The sequence below is a fragment of the Loxodonta africana genome, chromosome 23 (assembly GCF_030014295.1).
Source record: "Loxodonta africana isolate mLoxAfr1 chromosome 23, mLoxAfr1.hap2, whole genome shotgun sequence".
NCBI classification, from domain to species: Eukaryota; Metazoa; Chordata; class Mammalia; order Proboscidea; family Elephantidae; genus Loxodonta; species Loxodonta africana.
The window spans coordinates 834219-855751 of record NC_087364.1 but is presented as its reverse complement, the minus strand read 5'-3'; the positions used below and the strand labels follow the sequence as shown (position 1 = coordinate 855751).

The following is a 21533-nucleotide window of genomic DNA, read 5'->3' as shown; positions in this document are numbered from 1 at the left end:
AACCTATCACCATCGGATCGATGCCGACTCATAGCGACCCTATAGGACAGAGTAGAACTGCCTCACGGGGTTTCCAAGGAGCAGCTGGTGAATTTGAACTGCCTACGCTGAGTCGGAAATCCACTCCACAGCAGCAGGTTTGGTTTGGGTTTGGTTACCTTTTGGTTTGCAGTCGAATGCTTAACCACTGCACCATCAGAGCTCCTGATGAGTATTAATTATCATTGTATATCTCTGACTCTTCCCAAATGGTATTAGATTTCTTTTAATTGCTGGAGTGGAAGATAAGGCAGTCATGCGTGGCAGCCAGGGAGTTCCACGTCGACACAGCCCATTTGCCGATGGAAGATAAATGTCTGTGTTTATTCACGTTTCCCACCTGTGTGCTGCTATCATTTAGTAACTTCATGCTTGTTCACAAAAGTGGAAAACAGGATCTAAAGCTGATGGCAGATACTTGTTGTTGTTGTTGTTAGGTGCCGTCCAGTCGGTTCCGACTCACAGCAACCCTATGCACAGCAGAACGAAACACTGGCTGGTCCTGCTGCATCCTTAAAATGGTTGTTATGCTTGACCTCGTTGTAGCAGCCACTGTGTCAGTCCTCCTCGTTGAGGGTCTTCCTCTTTTCCGCAGACCCTGTACTTTGCCAAGCGTGATGTCCTTCTCCAGGGACCGATCACCTCCTCACAACGTGTCCAAAGTATGTAAGATGCAGTCTTGCCATGCTTTCTTCTAAGGAGCACTCTGGTTGTACTCCTTCTAAGACAGATTTGTTCGTTCTTTTGGCAGTCCATGGTGTATTCAGTATTCTTCACCAACACCACAATTCAAAGGCGTCAACTCATCTTCGGTCTTCCTTATTCATTGTACAGCTTTCACACGCATATGATAAGATTGAAAATACAATGGCTTGGGTCAGGCGCACCTTAGTCTTCAAGGTGACATCTTTGCTCTTCAACACTTTAAAGAGGTCCTTTGCAGCAGATTTACCCAATGCAACACGTCTTTTGATTTCTTGACTGCTGCTTCCATGGCTGTTGATTGTGGATCCAAGTAAAATGAAATCCTTGACAACTTCAATCTTTTCTCCGTTTATCATGATGTTGCTCATTGGTCCAGTCGTGAGGATTTTTGTTTTCTTTATGTTGAGGTGCAATCCATATACTGGTCTTTGATCTTCATTAGTAAGTGCTTCAAGTCCTCTTCACTTTCAGCAAGCAAGATTGTGTCATCTGCACAACACAGGTTGTTAATGAGTCTTCCTCCAATCCTGATGCCCCGTTCTTCTTCATATAGTCCAGCTTCTCATTATTTGCCCAGCATACAGATTGAATCGGTACGGTGAAAGAATACAACCCTGACACACACCTTTCCTGGCTTTAAACCAGTCAGTATCCCCTTGTTCTGTCCAAACAACTGCCTCTTAATCTATATAAAGGTTCCTCATGAGCACAATTAAGTGTTCTGGAATTCCCATTCTTCGCAATGTTATCCATAATTTGTTATGATCCACCCAGTTGAATGCCTTTGCATAATCAAATAAACACAGGTAAACATCCTTCTGGTATTCTCTGCTTTCAGCCAGGATCCATCAGACATCAGCAATGATATCCCTGGTTCCACGTCTTCTTCTGAAACCAGCCTGAATTTCTGGTAGTTCCCTGTCAATATACTGCTGCAGCCATTTTTGAATGATCTCCAGCGAAATTTTGCTTGCATGTGATAGTAATGATAATGTTCTATTATTTCCACATTCGGTTGAATCACATATGGATTTCTTCTAGTCAGTTGGCCAGGAGGCTGTCTTCTGTATTTCTTGGCGTAGACTAGCGAGCACCTTCAGCGCTGCATCTGTTTGTTGAAACATCTCAATTGATATTCCATCAATTCCTGGAGCCTTGTTTTTCGCCAATGCCTTCAGAGCAGCTTGGACTCCTTCCTTCAGTACCATTGGTTCCTGATCATATGCTACCTCTTCAAATGGTTGAACATTAACTAATTCTTTTTGGTGTAACGACTGTGTATTCCTTCCATCTTCTTTTGATGCTTCCTGCATCGTTTAATATTTTCCCCATGGAATCCTTCACTGTTGTAGCTCAAGGCTTGAATTTTTTCTTCAGTTCTTTCAGCTTGAGAAACACCAAGCGTGTTCTTCCCTTTTGGTTTTCCATCTCCAGCTCTTTGTACATGTCATTATAATACTTTACTTTGTGTTGTTGAGGTGCCCTTTGAAATCTTCAGTTCTTCTACTTCATCAATTCTTCCTTTTGCTTTAGCTGCTCGACGTTCGAGAGCAAAGTGTCGGAGTCTCCTCTGACATCTGTCTTTGTCTTTCTTTCCTGTCTTTTCAATGACCTCTTGCTTTCTTCAAGTATGATGTCCTTGATGTCATTCCACAACTCGTCTGGTCTTCAGTCACTAGTGTTCAATGTGTCAAATCCATTCTTCAGATGGTCTCTAAATTCAGGTGGGATATACTCAAGGTCATATTTTGGCTCTCGTGGACTTGCTCCGATTTTCTTCAGTTTCAGCTTGAACTTGCATATGAGCAATTGATGGTCTGTTCCACAGTCGGTCGCTGGCCTTGTTCTGATTGATGATATTGAGCTTTTCCATCGTCTCTTTCCACAGATGTAGTCAATTTGATTTCTCTGTGTTCCATCTGGCGAGGTCCATGTGTATAGTCACCGTTTATGTTGGTGAAAGAAGGTATTTCCACTGAAGAAGTTGTTGGTCTTGCACAATTCTATCATTCGATCTCCAGCATTGTTTCTATCACCAAGGCCATATTTTCCAACTACCGACCCTTCTTTGTTTCCAACATTTGCTTTCCAATCACCAGTAATTATCAATGCATCTCGATTGCATGTTTGATCAATTTCAGACTGCAGCAGCTAATAAAAATCTTATACATCTTCATCTTGGGCCCTAGTGGTTGGTGCATAAATTTGAATAATAGTCGTATTAACTGGTCTTCCTTGTAGTGTATGGATATTATCCTATCACTGACAGTGTATCATACTGTGGGGGCTTGTGTGTTGCTGTGATGCTGGAAGCTATGCCACCGGTATTCAGATACCAGCAGGGTCACCCATGGAGGACAGGTTTCAGCTGAGCTTCCAGACTAAGACAGACTAGGAAGAAGGACCTGGCAGTCTGCTTCTGAAAAGCATTAGCTAGTGAAAACCTTACGAACAGCAGTAGAACATTGTCTGATATAGTGCTGGAAGATGAGCCCCCCAGGTTGAAAGGCACTCAAAAGATGACAGGGGAAGAACTGCCTCTCAAAGTAGAGTCGACCTTAATGACATGGATGGAGTAAAGCTTTTGGGACCTTCATTTGCTGATGTGGCACGACTCAAAATGAGAAGAAACAGCTGTAAGCATCCATTAATAATCGGAACCTGGAATGTATGAAGTATGAATCCAGGAGAATTCACAATCATCAAAAATGAAATGGAACACATAAAGATTGATATCCTAGGCATTAGTGAGCTGAAATGGACTGGTATTGGCTGTTTTGAACGGGACAGTCATATAGTCTACTATGCTGGGAATGACAGCTTGAAGAGGAACGGTGTTGCATTCATCAACAAAAAGAACATTTCAAGATCTATCCTGAAGTGCGGTGCCGTCAGTGACGCCAGATACTACAGCAGATTAAATTTCGCTTTATGGTCTGGATTTTTTTTTTGTTTGTTTGTCGAAGGATCTCCATGACCAAGTCTGAGGCAGAATGTGCCCTTGTCTTAAAGCAGGTGTAGAGGAATTGACGAGGTGAGACCCTGAGAATTTTAAGCCATCACAAGTCGTTAGCATGAGTCACAAGCCATAAAACATGATTTTTATAGAAAAAGTGTGTTATTGTCCGAGAATATACCGTTAAATTATCTGGGCTGCAATTCCTAGTCTATAACAGTATCTGATGACATAGGAGCGTTGGCTAGAAATTACGTCTGTTAGTCTGGGATCGATTCTGAAATCCAGCTGGTTTCAGCTAAAACCTCTGCTTTTCCGTGAGGAGTGACAGATGGTCCTTGGTCAAAATCTATCAGGCTTTATAGGAGCCTCCCAGGGACAGGACTTCTTTACTTCTTCCTTCAGGTAGCTGCCTGCTCAGTATGGTTCATTCGTGCTTCCAGTCTACTCCCAACCCTTTGCTGCAGCCATCCGCTGAGCTCCATGTTCTTGCAAAGCAGACCTTATCAGGTGCCTTCCTTTCCAGCCATTGTTGTTGTTAGGTGCCGTGGAGTTGGTTCCAACTCATAGCAACTGTGTGTACAACAAAACAAAGCACTGTCTGGTCCTCTACCATCCATTCCGACCATAGGTTGACATTAACTTATCTGTGAGTATAAATCTTATCTGCGTTTTAAACATTTTCCCTGAGGACTCTCAGGTCTGGGGTTGCTAGTGATCTATACTGGACCGGGGAGTTCAGCATTTGAGCTTTCTGTTTAGAAAACAAATTAAACATGTAATACAGGTCAGAGAGTCAGTGCTGCTTCTTTAGGTATTGTACTTGCTATAAGGGAGTACAATGGTATTTCTGTGAGCCAGCAATTTAAAACAAAGCCAGCCTTGCGAAAGTGGTATATATCGCCTTGAAGGCTAAAAGATTATTGACTAAAAGGAGGGCATGTGTGTGTGCCAGGGAGCCTTTTGGATAAGCGCCGGGGTCTTTGCTCTTTTTATACTCCCGCTTTGTCACGCACTGGAGTGTTTTGCCTTGAGTTTATCTGGAAGAGAAAACCTTTTTATCTTGAGAGATGAGAAGCACACATTTACAGCACAAGCACATTTGAAGGAATTGGGGCATTACGTGAGGGGCGGGGAAAAAATTATACAAAGGATTTTTCCTGTAACTCATTAACGTGAAGAAGGATAACCTGGGTATTCTGTTCTGCATAAAAATGTATTGCTTTGCCACAGTCCAGCGTTTCAGCAAATTGTTCACACACTGTTGGCATCAGCCATGCCCTTGGTTTCATTATCTTGCCCCCCACCCCCCCGTCCTATCACCAGATCGTTTTATTGCGCCTTCGTGTCCCTACCAAAGACAAGGCAGCAGGGACAGGAGGAAGAGTGCTCAGGAGCCTTTTTTTCCCCTGCCCCCGGGTCATAACTTTCCAGCGACATTTCTAGGTTGTAGGAGTAAAGTGGAGTCTTGGGATTGTCCGTAGATTTGTTTTTCCTGACCTCATGTGTTAACTGGTGTGTTGAAATCTCCTTCACAGTGGTCTGAGCTCTGGTATTTCTGCTTCTGTTTTTTAATAATAGCATAATTAATAAAATCGTTTTAGAGTTTTCCCCGTATTGTGATTAAATTAATTAAATGTCTTTTTTTCTCACGGTGTAGGAGAAATTTACCTGTTTTGCAAAGGAGCAGACTCTTCAATATTTCCCAGGGTAATAGAAGGCAAAGTTGACCAAATCCGATCCAGAGTGGAGCGCAACGCAGTGGTAAGATGATGGATCTACAGGAGCTGAACTGGCTCTCCTACGCTACGAAGGAACTTCCGTACTACCAAGCTGCTAGCTAAGATTACACTATATCCCTAGGAGATAAATGTGGAAATCAGAATGGATCACACCCCCAAAAAAGGAAAATTTACCTATTGATTTTTACACCAGTGGTGCTCTGACATCTGAATGATGCCCTTTAGCAAAATCAATTGACACACACTATCCGTAGTTTTTATTTTGAATTAGGTGGCTAGGTTGGTTGGTTGATGTTTGGAGGGTCAGAGTCATAAACACGTTTGTGGTTTTGTATTAGAGCAATTAGTAGTGATTAACTTAAAAAACAAATTAGTATTTATCCTTTCCATTGTAATTCCATCTATGTGATTTTCTTCCCACATCTTATTTCTAAGCATACTGTTGAGTGTATACTATGACCATATTGTTGAGTGTACACTATGACCTAGCATGGTTCAGTCTATCACTATATCTGAGCTTCCTCCTCCGTAGCTCAAACTTTCCCTCTTTGTGGACAGCTTTGGGTGTGGGACACACCTGTGTATCTAACACAGGCACTACACCCCCATCTCTGCCAAAGGAGACCCCCGAAAGCCCAGGTGATGTGTGCTTTTCAACAGAAGAATTGCTTCTCTTGCCCTCGTAGCCCCTTTATCCCCATGGTTGTTGAGTTCTGCACATCCACGGGCTTCTTTTTATTCTTATCTTGCGATCATAATCAAGGACGTCTTCCTCAGAGGTCTTCTCCCTCATTTCCAGCCCAGGGTAGCCCCTCGCCTCACCCCCATTTTCAAGAAAAGGACAGGTAGCTGGCATACTCTCGTCCCAGAGGTTCAAAATAATGCTAATTGAAATGGCTGTATACCACACGATTTAAGAGTTTAAAGAATTACTATAAACCAAGGAAGGTTTAGCCAAGATAATCTTGGAATAAAAGTCATGAATATTCAACATTGCTTTTACTGGAAGTTTTAACATTTATAAATAAATCAGTTGTCCTCTTTTAATTCTCAATATTTGATTACTCTAGCTATTGTAAAATTAAAAATTTCTATTGACTGACAGGACCCTCTTTTATCCTAAGACCATGCTGCTAGCATCTAATGCAGTTAGAAACCTTGTTAAATGTTGCTTCAATGTACATGTCATTTTGCTTTAAGTTTCTGTTAAAACTTGTAGTAACTCCTTCTGGTCAAATAAGGTAGCTGCCATTGAACCAATAGCTCAATAAATAAGCCATAGATTTAGGATTTTTAAACTTTTATGTATGGAATCGTAAAATATAATAACAGTAAGGCACTAATTCCTGCTTTCCACAGAGGTGAAAACCTATTAGCATGGAAGATTAAGGACTGACTTCTCATAAGTACCACAGTATATATGTACAAAAATGTGTCAGTCTGTTTATGCACAATGAGTGGTAAGACATCACTTACAAGAGTATGTGAGGTTGTATTGCCCAAGGAGGTCGCTCCACCTTTGATTGACTTTCAAAACCGGTTCCTGAAGTAACAGTCTAAGTCTTGTTTGCTGCCAATGACTGGATGGCTCCAGGCAGGCTTGTAACATACAAGTCAAATGTGATAGGATCTTGGCTGAAAGAGTTTCATTACCCAAACCAGGGTATTGGAAGGGAACAATGACCAGGACTTGATGCTAGCTCTCTGTTCGTTCTTCCTTTTTCCACTCCCATTCTTTGAGAGAAAAGTCATATTTGAAATAAAGGAGATTAATGGGACCAAAACAGTAATTCCTTATATTCTGTCTGGACTGCTTCTGGCTGTGTGAGAAAAATCCAGGCTTTCACACTCAGTATTTCTTCATATAGTTTTATGTTAGTCTCCTAAATGTGGACACTTCTGCAGAAGCACGTACAGACAGCATAGACTTCCTGTAATCCATGACGAGCTCTTAATTACGTGCTCTTTTTTTCGTGTAACTAATTTTAAAGTCTTCTTTCAACCTTTTTTTTTTTCTTTAATAATCTCACTTTCTAACATTAAAGGTTGCTTCAGGCTTCTGTCTACCAGCATTTTACAGAAAGAAAGGCTCTTATTTCTTTGAAATTGTGCCGTAAATCTTCTCTCAATTCCTAGAAATTGGTAACACTGCTCTTCAAGGGGGGAAAGGCCCTGTGTTTGTAGCTGCCGCCCCAGTAACGAGGAACAGATGGCTGCACTGATGGTCTGGAAATTAAACAGATTTCCACTTCCATTTATTAAGACCCAAAACTAACATAAACATTCGCTTAATAAAGCATTATTTGTCTCCTCCCAAAAGGATATATTATTAAGTAGCTTTTTACTGCATTTGAAGGGCTTAAATAACCTTACCAGTGCAAGAATCTTGGAAGACTCCTTCCTGTTGAGAGAACTTCTTTCAGCCATTCTTTTAGGGTAGGTCTGCTGGCAAAATATTTTTTTTGTTTTCCTTCATCTGAGAAAGTCCTGATTGCCCTTTCATTTCTGAAGGGTATTTATACTGGATATAGAATTCCAGACTGACAGTTATTTTCTTTAGCATTTGAAAAATACGTCCTAGTCTGCGTGGTTTCTGATGAGAAATCTCTCATTCTAATTGTTTTTCTAAAATAGATGTCATCTCACTCACTCCTGTCAACAGCTTTTGTCTTTAGTTTCCAAAAGTTTGACTGTGAAATGTCTTAGTGTGAATTCCTTTGCGTTTACCTTGTTTGGGGTTCTCTCAGCTTCTTGTGTCTATGTCTTTTAAGGTTGCCAGATTTGGGGCATTTTCAATTTTTTTTTTTTTTTAATAATTTTCACTACCACCTTCTTTCTCATTTCTTCCATTCTTTGATGATACAAGTGTTAAAGATCTCGTGTTACAGTCCAATCCCACAGGTCCCTGATCCTCTGTTCATTTTTTTTTCAATCCATTTTCTCTCCGATGTTCAGAGTGGGTAATTTCTATTGTCTGTTTTCACTTCATTGGTTCTTTTCTCTCTTCCCTCTATTCCATTAAACGTTGAGCCCATCCGTTTAGATTTTGTTTTCAGCTGTTGTGTGTTTCGGTTCTGAAATATCCTTTTGGTTCTTCATCATATCTTTTGTTTGTTTGCTGAGACTTCTGTTTCTTCACTTGTGTTCTTACTTGATCGTTGAAGCATTTTTACGATGGCTGCTGTAAAAATTCTCGCTAAGAAATGTGAGTAATTCTAGCATCTCTATCATCTCAGTGTTGGCATCTGTGGGTTGTCTTTCCTCGTTCAAGATGGAATTTTCCAGTTCTTGGTATGACAAGTGGTTTTCAATTGAAACTTGGTTATTTTGAGTATTATGTTATGAGACTCTGGGCCTGACTTAAATCTTCTCTGTGATCTGACTTCCTCTGACCCTGCTTTGTCAGGAGAAGGGGCACTCCACCTTGTTACCAGCTGGAAATGAAAGTTCAGGCTCCCCACTCAGCTTCCTCCACCAACACCTGTGGGCTTGGCATTTTGGGGGAAGGTACTCTTGATAACTGCTAAGCAAGGGAAGGAGTTCAGGCCCCCCAGGCCTCTGCTAATTGCTCCCTGGCTGAGAGGGCAGGACTGCCTCGTTTACTGCTCCCCAGTTGAACTGCACTGCCACCAGGAGAGGACGGCCGTCACTGCCAGCAGTGATGAACGCCCTGACTCTTCACTAGGCCTCCTTTAACTACCCCAGCTTGTCATTACCCAGGGGATGTGAAGTCTAGGCTTGTTACCATCAGCTGGGATTGTCCTGGATCCCTACTCAGCCTTCCGTGACTCTGCTCTGAGGTGTGTGTGTGCGTCTAGAGGTGTTGGATTCTTCACTACTGCCTGCAAGTCTAGGCTTCCCATTCCCTTCGCTGGCAAGGGTGGGGGTGGCATCACAGTGTCTTGGTGTTTTGCTGAAGTACAGCAGTTATTGCCTAAAAGTTTTTTGTTGTTGTTGGGACTTTTCTTATCTGTGCCCTTGGTGTTTCTCAGCTGGTGGCTTCTCCAGCACCTGGTCTGGGACATACGAGACAAAAAGAAAACCCAGAGAGTTCACTGTCACGTTGTTCCTCACATTCCAAGGTTTCCAGCCAGTCCTCCTAATCTCCACCTTCGGAGTCTTCTTACGTTTGTTGTGTATTTAACGTCCAGGTTCTTAATCGTAATTAGCCATGGGATTAGGGAAAAGAGCTTCACTGCATCTTTCCACCATGACGTATCCCCCATCGACCCTAGAAACAAGCATCTACTTATTTCTGAAAGCTTCAGCTCACCATTCACACCAACCCTGAGTTCAAGGGCAGCTCTGAATTATTATCTTTATAAAACCATTTTCTTGTCCTATAATTTTTGTGGCTTGAAAATGAAGACATGTATCATGTGTTTTTTCTAACCTCTTAGTAATTTTTTATTTTTTTTTTTAGGGAAAGCCAGAGAACTTGTTCTCAGTACGTTCTCTGCCTCTCTCCATAACTGGTCATCTGTGTATGCTTCTGATCTAATTTTAACCACTCATCATTCAGGAAACATTATTGAGTTTTTAGTTCTGTACCAGGGATTTAGTGATACAGTCAGACGCAATGTCAGTTACCAGGGAGCTTACAGCCCCACGAAATAGGCGGATGAGCAAATAGAAAACCCCAGTGCAGCACGCTAAACTAGGAGAGGAAACAGGAGGAGTGTAGCAGTGCATCTTTTTACGCTTTGGTATTTAAGTATTGGGGGAAATGGGCCTTCCTTTCAGATAAACTTGGTGGTCTCTGTCTTGCTCCTCTTTAACCAAGAAGGGATGGGGAGGATGGGTAGTAAAAGAAATTGCAGAGTGTCCTGGGGAGTAAAATTTCAGCCACACACAGACTGTTTCCCTTATTTCCACTTCTTCACAGACTCTTGCTCTATCCCTTCTGGGTTTCAAGAGCTCCTGGGACAATGAGGGCCATTAAACTAGTGGTGGTTGTGCCCTTCAGAGAAAATGTGCCGTGTTCTCTGAGAGTTATAGGACATTTAAACTCATACAAAAAGGAATCTTAAAAACCAGCACTCTCCCAGGATGACCAGTGATTACTCAGGAAGGTTATGATTCTCTTCATGTTATCAGTACGGTTAGGGGTAAAGAAACAAGGCAAAACAGAAAGGAAAATGATGTCTTACATCCTCAGTTTAAAAACATTTGTGTTGGCATTAATATTTAGTAACAGAAAGTCGAGGTAAAGGTGGTTTGTTTCGCCTTGATGGGAATGAAACTTGTGTTGACAGAATGGAGAGGTTTTAGTGCCCTGTGTTTTGGTCTTTTCAGCCTCTGTGAGTTACTTTTCTACACGTTGTTGGCTGTTGTAATGCGCTCTCTATTGTGTGGTGACATCTAGAATTATGCATCACCATAAAGAACTTTGTTATTCTTACATTCTTATTTTACTCTTCTGTGTACCCAGTAATTTTGATAAATAACCTAGCAGTTTTCCTTCACTGAGTACTAAATAAGATCAAAACACGTTACCATTTCCCCACGGAAAACGTGTAGCTTTAGAAAGATCATCGATTGTTATTATGTGCCCTCAAGTCGCTTTCGACTCACAGCGACTCTATCGGACAGAGTAGAACTGTCCTATAGGGTTTCCAAGGAGCAGCTGGTGGGTTCAAATGCTGACTTTCTGATTAGCAGCCAAGCTCTTAACCATTGCACCACCAGGGCTCCAGATCACTTGATATCTGCTATACAATTGCGAATTATCATCCTTAAAAGTTTTTTAATTGAGCTGTTTATTTACTAAAATAAAGGAACAAAGTTTGGCTTTTGTTATGATGGCCCAAATTTGTATTATTTATTCCCATATTTAGTAATTTGAAAATTTTATAATCTGTAATGATCATCCATATTTAATGTAGCTGTAAGTAATTCAGGAAACCCTGGTGGCGTAGTGGTTAAGTGCTATGGCTGCTAACCAAGAGATCGGCAGTTTGAATCCCCCAGGTGCTCCTTGGACACTCTGTGGGGCAGTTCTACTCTGTCCTGTAGGGTCACTATGAGTCGGAATCGACTCGAGGGCAGTGGGTTTGGGTGAGTTTTGGGTAAGCAATTCAGTTGTAAGTGACTAACTCATATGAGGGCTGACTGGTTTGTAATTCTTTGATTAGTTATTCTCACCAGAGAGATGGGGTATTGAGAAAGCAATTGAAAAATAATTATTTGAGCAAGTGACACTCAATTCATGTTAAATGTTACAATTTATTCCACAGGAGGGACTTCGAACTTTGTGTGTTGCCTACAAAAGACTCATTCCAGAAGAATATGAAGGCATTTATAAGCTGCTGCAGGCTGCTAAAGTGGCACTTCAAGATCGAGAAAAAAAATTAGCAGAAGCATATGAGCAAATAGAGAAAGATCTTATTCTGCTTGGTGCTACAGCTGTTGAGGATCGGTAAGTAACGGCTTATGCCTTGTCTTCGAAAACAAAGAACGATGAACTATAACAGCCTGCGTGATACACAGAGAGAGCTTGAGCTACGCGTGGCGTTTGTCAGCTGCGTGTGGCGTTCGATGTGTTTATTCGTTAGGAAGAGAAGGTTCTCTTATGGCATGCTGTGGAATGATGTCACGGGGAGGAGGTCACGAACTGCAGATATGATGACTTTCACCAAAGCAAATAAAATGATAATGCTTAATTTTAAAATTAACCTAGATATTGTTGGAACAAGGTAGATACTTATTTATCTATATTCTGAAAAAGATTTACATTCAGTGAATAAGATGCCTGAATTCATAGTTTCTAGAAGAAACTAGAAATTTTTTTTTACATGATGTTATGAATAGTCAAGATACGGGTTTTTTTTTTTTTAATTATCCTTTAGAATGGAATCAGTAACTCATTCGTTTTCCAAATTTGTTACTAGTTCTTTCCAAATGTACCAAAAAAAAAAAAAAACCCCACTGCCATCTCGACAATTTGGACTCATAGCAACCCTATAGATCAGGGTAGAGCTGCCCCCAGAGGGTTTCCAAGGCTGTAATCTTTACAGAAGCAGACCGCCACATCTTTCTCCCTCAGAGCAGCTGGTGGGTTCAAACTGCTGACATTTACACACTTGATGTATTTGTCATTACTTATTTGAGAAATTTAAAATAATGAAGTGGAATATTGCAAAAACTAGTAATAATAATTATTGGTAAATTACCAATTACAGATTTTCAAATACCTCCAAAGGAAAAGCTTCTAATCTATCACAGTTCTGCAACAAGGATTGAAAGCTATTTAAAGTTAGTCCACTAAGAAAGGAGTCCCTAGGTAGTGGAAATGGTTAACGCGCTCAGCTGCTTCAGCAAAACGTTGGAGGTTTGAGTTCACCCAGACATGCTTTGGAAGAAAGGCCTGGCAATCTCCTTCCGAAAAATCAGCCATTGAAGACCCTGTGGAACACAGTTCTAATCTGACACACATGAGTTCACCATGAGTTGGAATTGACTCAGCAGCTGAGTTTTCTCCACCAAGAAATGGTCATTTGTTCCACTGTGTTGTTTTGAGGGACAGTGTAGAAATCAATTACAATTTATTTTGATGCAATGGAGAAGGGGGAAAAATACCCTAATTTAAAAGAACAAAACAAAAACTTCAGAAAATTTAGTGAGGGTTTGTTTCCTGGAAGTGGTGATAACCATAAATTTGTTCTCACCAAACTGTGAAGTTTGAAAGCTTTTAAGATTCATTGTAGTGTGTCTTAGTTATCTAGTGCTGCTGTAACAAATTGCCACAAGTGGCTGGCTTTAACAAACACAAGTTTATTTTCTCAGCTTTTTTTTTTTTTGGAGGCTAGAAGTCCAAATTCTGGGCACTGGCTCTAGGAGAAGTCTTTCTCTGCGGGCTCTGTGGGGGAAGGTCCCTGTCTTTTCAGCTTCTGTTCCTTGCCTCCTTGGTGGTCTTCATGTGGCGTGGCACCTATCTTCCCCTCTGCTTGCTTCTCTGAGCTTAATCTGCATATGATATAATCTGATATGATATAATCTGATATGGCCTCTTAACATAACAAAGAAAACCCATTCCCAAATGGGATTATAACCACAGCTATAGGGTCGTTATGAGTTGAAATCAACTCGATGGCAACCAGTTAAGTTGTTTTTTATAGGGGTTAGGATTTACAACACATACTTTGGGGGGTTTGGGTTTTTAGTGGGTACTTTGGGGGGACACAGTTCAGTCCATAAGATAGTCCAAAACTTAAAAAAAAAAAAAACTTCCATACCTTTAAACTTAGATTATTCCGGTGTGTTTAGTCATGAGCATTTACTGAGCTTTCAGTCTGAGTAGAGTATTAGGGAAAGTAGGAAGTGTTTGGTTGGTTTTGTTTGTTTTTAAGTCACATTCTCTGCATCCGGTCCGGATTAAGAAAACAAGATATAAACAAAAGAAGCGTGTTTTGTGCATAGGACCATTTTTATGTAGTGAAGCTGTAGGGTTGCTGGAGTTGGAGTCAACTCTATGGCAGCAGGTTTGGTTTGGTTTTGATAGTGATATGATAGGTCTGATCACTGAATGGTTTGCTGTGTGCCAGACACTGGGCTTTTAATCCTTTCATCCTTTCAGGGTCCCTGTTTGTCAGAGAGAAGATGAATGTTCAGGATAAGAGAGTGTAGAGAGAGGATGGTGTTTCCCTGGGGAAAAATTAGGACTGATCCTTAAAGGAAATGATGAAAATAGACTGGCAGGAAGGAAGGATGTTATTAGAAAATTAGATACAGTTTCTTATATTTCTAGAATGCTATGATTGTGTGATCTTAGGACCAGAAATTTTTTCAGATTCTAACCCAAATCATTCCAATTAGACTTTAAATCTGTTCCTTCCATTTAGTATCTGTGGGGAACATATTATATCATTTCATACACCCATGAAAAGTTAAGATTTTAAAACCCAGAAAACATGACAGGTCACCAAAATGAGGTGAATATGGTTTTGACTCCAAACCTTCCAAGAATGACAACACAATCTTGACCAGTGTCAAGGCAGCTGTTCTTCTTGGGCAAGTTTTTTAACCTGTCTAGGCTTTGGCTTTTCCGTGTGTGAAAGGAGGGTGATGAGGTCATTGTGGAGATGGAATCTGAGGTCGCCGTGGTCGGAATTCTCTCAGTGGCAGCTTGGGTTTTACTAGTGGGGTCGTTAGTGTCGTTATTAATTTTTTATATTATTTAGAAGTACCTGGGCTCCAATTTGATAAGTGGCAAAATTAGAACAGTTTATACCAAAAGATAACGAGTATACGTATCACATCATTTCCAGATCTCCTTTTCAAGCTGGTTAAGAATTTTTTTGTTAGTGGTTATGGTAATCCTTCTTATAATTGCCTAAAGTGAGTCCCAGCTAGACAGAAAACTATGATACCTAGGAAATGTAGCTTATACAAGGCAGCCTTCCTTACTTCTTAAACATTTTAACCGTATTTAACTATTTGATATTATTAAGTGTTTCGTTGTAAAAATTAATGCATAACTTTAAAAAAAGGTTCAAGTACTTTATAGTATTCATGAGTCAGCAACATGGTACTTTTTAATTTTGGGGGACCTTTGTCAGTATTGTTTGTTGTGTTTTCTCTAACTTTCCTTAGGCTCCAGGAAAAAGCCGCTGATACCATTGAAGCGCTACAAAAAGCTGGAATCAAAGTGTGGGTTCTAACGGGGGACAAAATGGAGACTGCAGCGGCCACCTGCTATGCCTGCAAACTTTTTAGGAGAAACACACAACTACTCGAGTTAACCACCAAGAAAATTGAAGAGCAGAGTTTACACGATGTTCTCTTTGAGCTGAGCAAGACCGTTCTGCGCTGTAGTGGCAGCCTAACGAGAGACACCTTCTCAGGGTAGATAGCACCTTCCCTTACCCACCCCAGCAAAGCTTGTCAGGCAGCTGAGACGCGCTGGCCAGGAGAGAAGCCCTGAGATTAAGCTCTGTTTTAAAATAGCATATCTGAAACCATTTACATTTCCGTGTTCAAATTTATCAAAGCTTCCTCTGTCTAATCACCTCATTTAATTAGAGAATTGTCCTGAGTTCCAGGGCAACAGGCTTTTTTTTGTTTGTTTGTTTAATTTTTAACACTGGGGAAAAAAATATATATGTATGTATATATGTTATATGGAAACCCTAGTGGCCTAGTGGTTAAGAGCTGTGTCTGCTAACCAAAAGGTCAGCAGTTCGAATCCACCAGGTGCTCCTTGGAAACTCTATAGGGCAGTTCTACTCTGTCCTGTAGGGTAACTATGAGTCGGAATCGATTCAACAGCAGCAGGTTTGGTTTTTGGTTTTTATATGTTACGTATGTCTTTTGGAATGGGTTAGCTCTCAGCTGCTTCTAAGACAGGGAGTTCCATTCTAGGCTTCTCAGTGTGTCTGCCAGATGAGGTAGGGAAATACTAAGAATGCGTGTTGGTTGTCTGTTAAAACAGTGTGTGCCCAAGGGTGTCTTCTTCCCCCAAGACATTCAGCTTTATGCTCTGATACATGTTATCAGCGTCATCCTTGCTTATGCTAGATGCATTATCTTAAGATTATATTTTATTAGAATTGTTTTAAGTTTTCATCAATGTGGGCAAAGGAATTAACAGCTCTCTAATCATACGTAAATTTTAAGTTATTCATAAGTAGCACAAAGATATTTTTCTTCACCTGACCTGCAGAGTGCCTTTTGGGGATTAGCAGTGTTCCTTGTAATTTTGAAACCTAGCAAAAAGGAGAAATATTATGACCATGTTCTCACCGATTTAGGTAATCCAAACAGAATATCAAGGAATAGTAGCTGGTGAAGGTGAAAACTGAGGTTAGCAGCTGTGGCCTGGAAGTTAAGACTGTAGACTGACCTCTTCAAAATCCAAGATGAACGCTCTTGTATTGTTTCAGGACTGCTGGAACTTCCATACGAATCCACAAACAGAAGTGTGTTTTTGCTTTACCGAAGTGAAATAAGGATGTTTTATTAAAACACGAGAGAAAAATGTAATCAGAGGTGTTACATTCAGTACTGTAAAGATTGTATTGATAAAACAAGAAGTATAATTCCCTTAATTATCCCTTAACAGTGGAGTTATAATATCTGTGGATAGCCAAAAATAATTATGTAATCTTTTAAATTCAATTGATTTAGCTATTGAATAATCCCTCTGATTTATATAATCTCACAGACTTTCCACAGATTTGCAAGATTATGGCTTAATTATTGATGGAGCTGCATTGTCTCTAATAATGAAACCCCGAGAAGACGGGAGTTCTGGCAACTACAGAGAACTCTTCCTTGAAATCTGCCGAAACTGCAGCGCAGTGCTCTGCTGCCGGATGGCACCGTTGCAGAAGGCCCAGGTTAATGCTGTATTATTATTTTAATTAGTTAATGGTTGAAGTGTGTTTAAATATCGAAGATCTTCAATTAATTCATCCAGTCACTCAGGTTTTCAAAATGTAGCAAGGCTCCCACCTTTTTAAAATAGAAGCAAAAACCATAAATGATAGAAATTAAAAAAAAAAAAAAAAAATGGCGTCATTTTGCTTGTTGTGATTAACCACAAGGATTAGTAAATGTTGACTGAATCAAATTTATAATCTCCCTAGAAGTAAAGGCAGGAGAGAGTCCCTGTCTTTCTCATGTGAAATAGAACTGTGCCCTCAAAAATACAACCATTTATTAAGAATCTATGCTAACGGTGGATTGGAAGGGAACTAAAGTTTAATGAGCACCTACTGTGTGCCAGTTACAGATATGACCCTGTTAGATGAGTGAAGTTATCCAAATTTTACAAACGGAGTATCTAAGACCTAGAAATTGGAATAATTTCCCTAAAATGATGCAGTTAGAAAACAGCAGAGTCAAAATTTGACCTCTACTCTCTGACTCTAAACGTACCTCCTACCTATTCTGCTGTGTTCTTGCAGGAAACCTGAACTGTTTTGTTGTTGTTTTGTTTTCTTGTCTTTTTAAATACCTTTACAACCATTGTAGAATACATATGTAAATATAGGTGTGTTTCTGATGTCAGTGAACTTCGAACAGTTTCAACTTAGTTAAGCACCATTTTGGGTACATAGATCAATGTAATTGTTCAAGAAAGAAATCTATTTCTTCTTAGACTAACTCAGTGATTCAGGCTAAAATACATCTTTCACAAACCCTATAAACGTTGTGCCTTGTAGGTTGGTACTTTTTTAGGAGGTAGTTTTTTTCCGTTGTGTGCACACGTGCTAAACTAACTAGGCAGATGACGATGTCATGAAGAATACCTATTATTTTACTCTATGTTTTCTATGTCTCCTGTCGTTTTTGTTCCTCTTTTCCTCTTTTACTGCTTTCTTTTGCATTAGGTGAATATTTTCTTTTGCAGCTTTTTAATTTCTTTAAAATTTGTACTGTATTTTTTGAGTTATATTTTAGTGGTTTCTTTGTTGTTGTTAGATGCCGTTGAGATAATTTTCAACTCATCACAACCCCATGTGACAGAGTAAAACTGCCCCATAGGGTTTCCTATGCTATAATCTTTATGGGAGCAGATCACTAAGTCTTTCTTCCACAGAGCTGCTGAGTGGGTTTGAACCACCAGCCTTTCAGGTAGCAGCTGAGCACTTAACTGTTACACCACCAGGGCTCCTCGTGGTTTCTCTAGGGCTTATCACATGCATCTCATCAAAATCAGCTTCAGATTTATACTGGCTTAATTTGGTGATATACAGAAATATTACACCTGTGTGGCTGTATTCCTTTCCCCTCTTTTTGTGGTATTACTGTTTTACATATTACATTTATTAATGTCACAAATCCAACAATCGTTGTAACTCCAACTTTAACATCTGTAGTCATTTCCATAGCCCAGTGCAGCTGTGCTCCCACCAACCTCCTTTGTGCTGTTAGATGTCTTGTAAGGAGGGTCTGCTAGCAACAGATCCTCTCAGTTTTTTCTTTATCTGGGAAACTGTTTTGTCTTCATTTTTGAAGGATCACTTTGCTGAATATAGGATTCTTGGTTGTCGGTTTTCCTTTGAATACTTTGAATATGTTATCTCACTACCTTCTGGCCTCCATTCTTTCTGCCGAGAAGACAGCTGTTCATCTTTTTCAGGTTCCTTGTACGTGAAGAATCATTTTTCTCTTGCTGCCTTCGAGACTTCCTCCTTGTCTTTGACTTTTAGCATTTTTACTACGATTGCCTATTTGTGGGTCTCTTTGTGTTTATCCTATTTGAAGTTTGTTGAGCTTCCTGAATGTGTGCGTTACTATTTTTCAATAAATTTGTGGAGTTTTTAGCCATAATTTTTTCAAATGTTTATTTTTCCTTTCTCTCTCCTCCTTCATATACTCCTATTATATGTATGTTGGTGCACTTAACACTTTTCCGTGTTGCTCTAAGTTTCTGTTCATTTTTCTCCGTCCTTCTTTCTCTCTGTTCTTTGGCCTGCATTATCTCTATTGATCTGACTTGAAGTTCATCAGCTCTTTCTTCTGCCAGTTCAAATCTATGTTGAGCCCCTCTAGTCAATTTTTTATTTTAGTTATTCTACTTTACAACTCCAGAATTTCCATTTTATTCTTTTTTGTAATGTCTGTCTTATAATAATATCTCATTAATGGTATTCTCAAGAAGCCCTGGTGGCACAACAGTTTAGCACTTGACTGCTAGCAAAAAGTAGGCAGTTTGAACTCACCCAGCAGTTCCATGGGAGAAAGACCTGGTGGTCTCCTCCTGTAAAGATTATAGCCTAGTAAACCCTATGGGACAGTTCACTATGAGTTGGAACCAACTTGGTGACACCCAGCAACAACAGTGGTATTCTCTATTTGATGTGACATTGTCATTATATCTTCCTTCTTTAGTTATGCTTTCCTTTAATTCTGTTCCTGTATTTATAATGGCTACTTGGATGTCTTTTTCTGTTAAATTTGACCTCTGGTCACTGTCACAGGCAGCTTCTATTGCTGGCCTTTTTTTTTTTTAATCTGGTATATAGGTCTTACTTTCCTGTATACCTTTTCTTTGCACACCTTATCATTTTTTGTTGTAAACTGGACATTTTTGGTAATATATTGTAGCAATTCGAGGTACTGCTACCCCTCCCCTTGAGGTTTTTTATTGTTATTATTTTGTCTATTTGTCTAGCGACTGGCTGGATTATCTTAGTGAAGTCTAGTTCCCTTACAGGGTGTTAAGCCTCTGATGTTGCATCTCAGGGAGACAAAGTTTTGGGCATACCACATTCACCCTGAGATTACAAGAGTGTTGTAATTGTTCTTTTATGCTTTCCCTGACCACAACAAGCTGTGAAACGCCACCAGTTGCCAGCCAGTTACTCTATTGTTTTCAACAATACCCTGAGACATGAATTGCTCTACAGCATAATCCAATCAGATTGTGGATTCTGTAAATGAATAGTTGCTGAGGTCAGCGTTTGGTATTTGTTCTAACCCCAGGAGGGCTTCTCCCGGTTGTCTTATTCCCAGGTTCTTTCCTACAATCTAGAGCCCTGGTAGTATAATGGTTAAAAGCTCAGCTGCTAACCAAAAGGTTGGTAGTTTGAGTCCACCACCTGCTCCTTGGAAACCCTATGGGGCAGTTCTTCTCTGTCCTATAGGGATGCTATGAGTCGAGTTTGGGTTTTTGGTTTTGGATTTGGTTTTCCTACAAACTAACTAGCCTATAGGCTAAACCGTATCTTCACTAAATCCATAAATCTTATCCCAATTGCTTTTCCCCCCAGCTTCCACTGTTACTGGCAAATATATTATAAATATAATCTTGAGAGTATCATTAGGCTTGAACTTAACCATATCCTATTGCAAATGAAGTCAGTTCTTTGGGAAGAGATTAAGAGCTATCTGTTTTTATTGCCTTCTCCTCTCTCCAGGCAAAATCTCTGAGCCAGGGCTCTAGAGCTGAGACAGTGGCAAGCTTCTGGGATACAGGGGTGCAGTGGCAGCAGCCTGAGCTCCCCTCGGCTTGCTTTTCCTGGCATGGAACCACCACATCATGAGCTGGGGCAAGGGTGATCAGGGCTCCAGTATTCTCAGTGCATATTCCCAGCACCCCCTCCCCCCACCCGCCAAGATAGAGCTTCTGTTTCATGAGTGGGGGCTAGGCAAAAGAAAGAAGCTCCCACCTCTCGACTACACTTGAGTAAGTCCCACCCAGGACCTAGACTCAGAAACAGGTAGCTGGTGGCAGGGTGAGAAATGCTGAAGTTCTGCTCCCACCCCCCCACCCCACCACCCTGGGGAAGAAAGCCCTCCAACTGGGAGCTGGGGGGAGAGGGAGCCCTGTGTTCTTGGCTGCAGTATGGCATGGAGTCTCCACCTAGCTGAGCTGGGAGGGAGCAGTCTTAGATCAAATACCTCAAGCTCTCTTTCCAACTCATAGGGACCTTATAGGGCAGAATAGAACTGCCCCATAGGGTTTCCAAGAAGCAGCTGCATGGTGGATTTGAACTGCTGACCTTTTGGTTAGCAGCTGGATGCTTAACCACTGTGCCACCAGGGCTCCATATATTAGTATAGCAGAAACTAAAAGCTACTTCGTATATTTCAAGTCTCTGTCTTCAGAGTTTGCCTACCAGTCTTTTTCAATTTATTGTAATCATACCTTAGTTACTTTTGGTTTATTTTGTTTTGTTTTCAATATGAAAAAGATTTTATCCTCTGTGGCTAGATTGGATATAGTAAATTAGCTATAAACAAACGATTTTTTCCTTTTCCTAAAGTAACTATTTTTTTAAAAATTCTGCCTAGCTAATGAATAACCTCAGTAAAAATAAGCAGAGAAGATAAGTTCTGCATTTACTTCTTTTCCAGATTGTTAAATTAATTAAATTTTCAAAAGAGCACCCTATTACTTTAGCAGTTGGTGATGGTGCGAATGACGTCAGCATGATCCTGGAAGCACACGTGGGCATAGGTAAGCCACTTTGTCTCTTCCTTTTTGGCTGCCCACACATCTTGGTAATCAAGAGTTGTCACTTTACCAGACAGGAAGAAGACACAGTCAAAGGAAATGTCATAGAATTGACACGGTTCATTCAGGACACCATCTGTAACTTAGTGCACTCATGACCGGGAAATCTCATAATAATGGCTTGATC

General features: G+C 40.4%; 1 protein-coding gene across 5 annotated transcripts in view; it reads left to right on the top strand.

Moving 5' to 3' along the window:
* The window catches only part of ATP11A (ATPase phospholipid transporting 11A), a 222842-nt gene that overhangs the window by 173536 nt on the left and 27773 nt on the right, over positions 1–21533 (top strand). For all 5 annotated transcript variants that reach the window (XR_010319085.1, XM_010594013.3, XM_010594015.3 and 2 more), the window contains exons 17-21: positions 5361–5464; positions 11679–11860; positions 15034–15285; positions 16604–16778; positions 21247–21349. Coding sequence is in view for 4 of the 5 variants with exons in the window: in XM_010594013.3 (XP_010592315.1) it covers positions 5361–5464; positions 11679–11860; positions 15034–15285; positions 16604–16778; positions 21247–21349 (816 nt within the window). In the remaining variant the exon portion in view is untranslated. The remainder of the gene's footprint in view (positions 1–5360; positions 5465–11678; positions 11861–15033; positions 15286–16603; positions 16779–21246; positions 21350–21533) is intronic.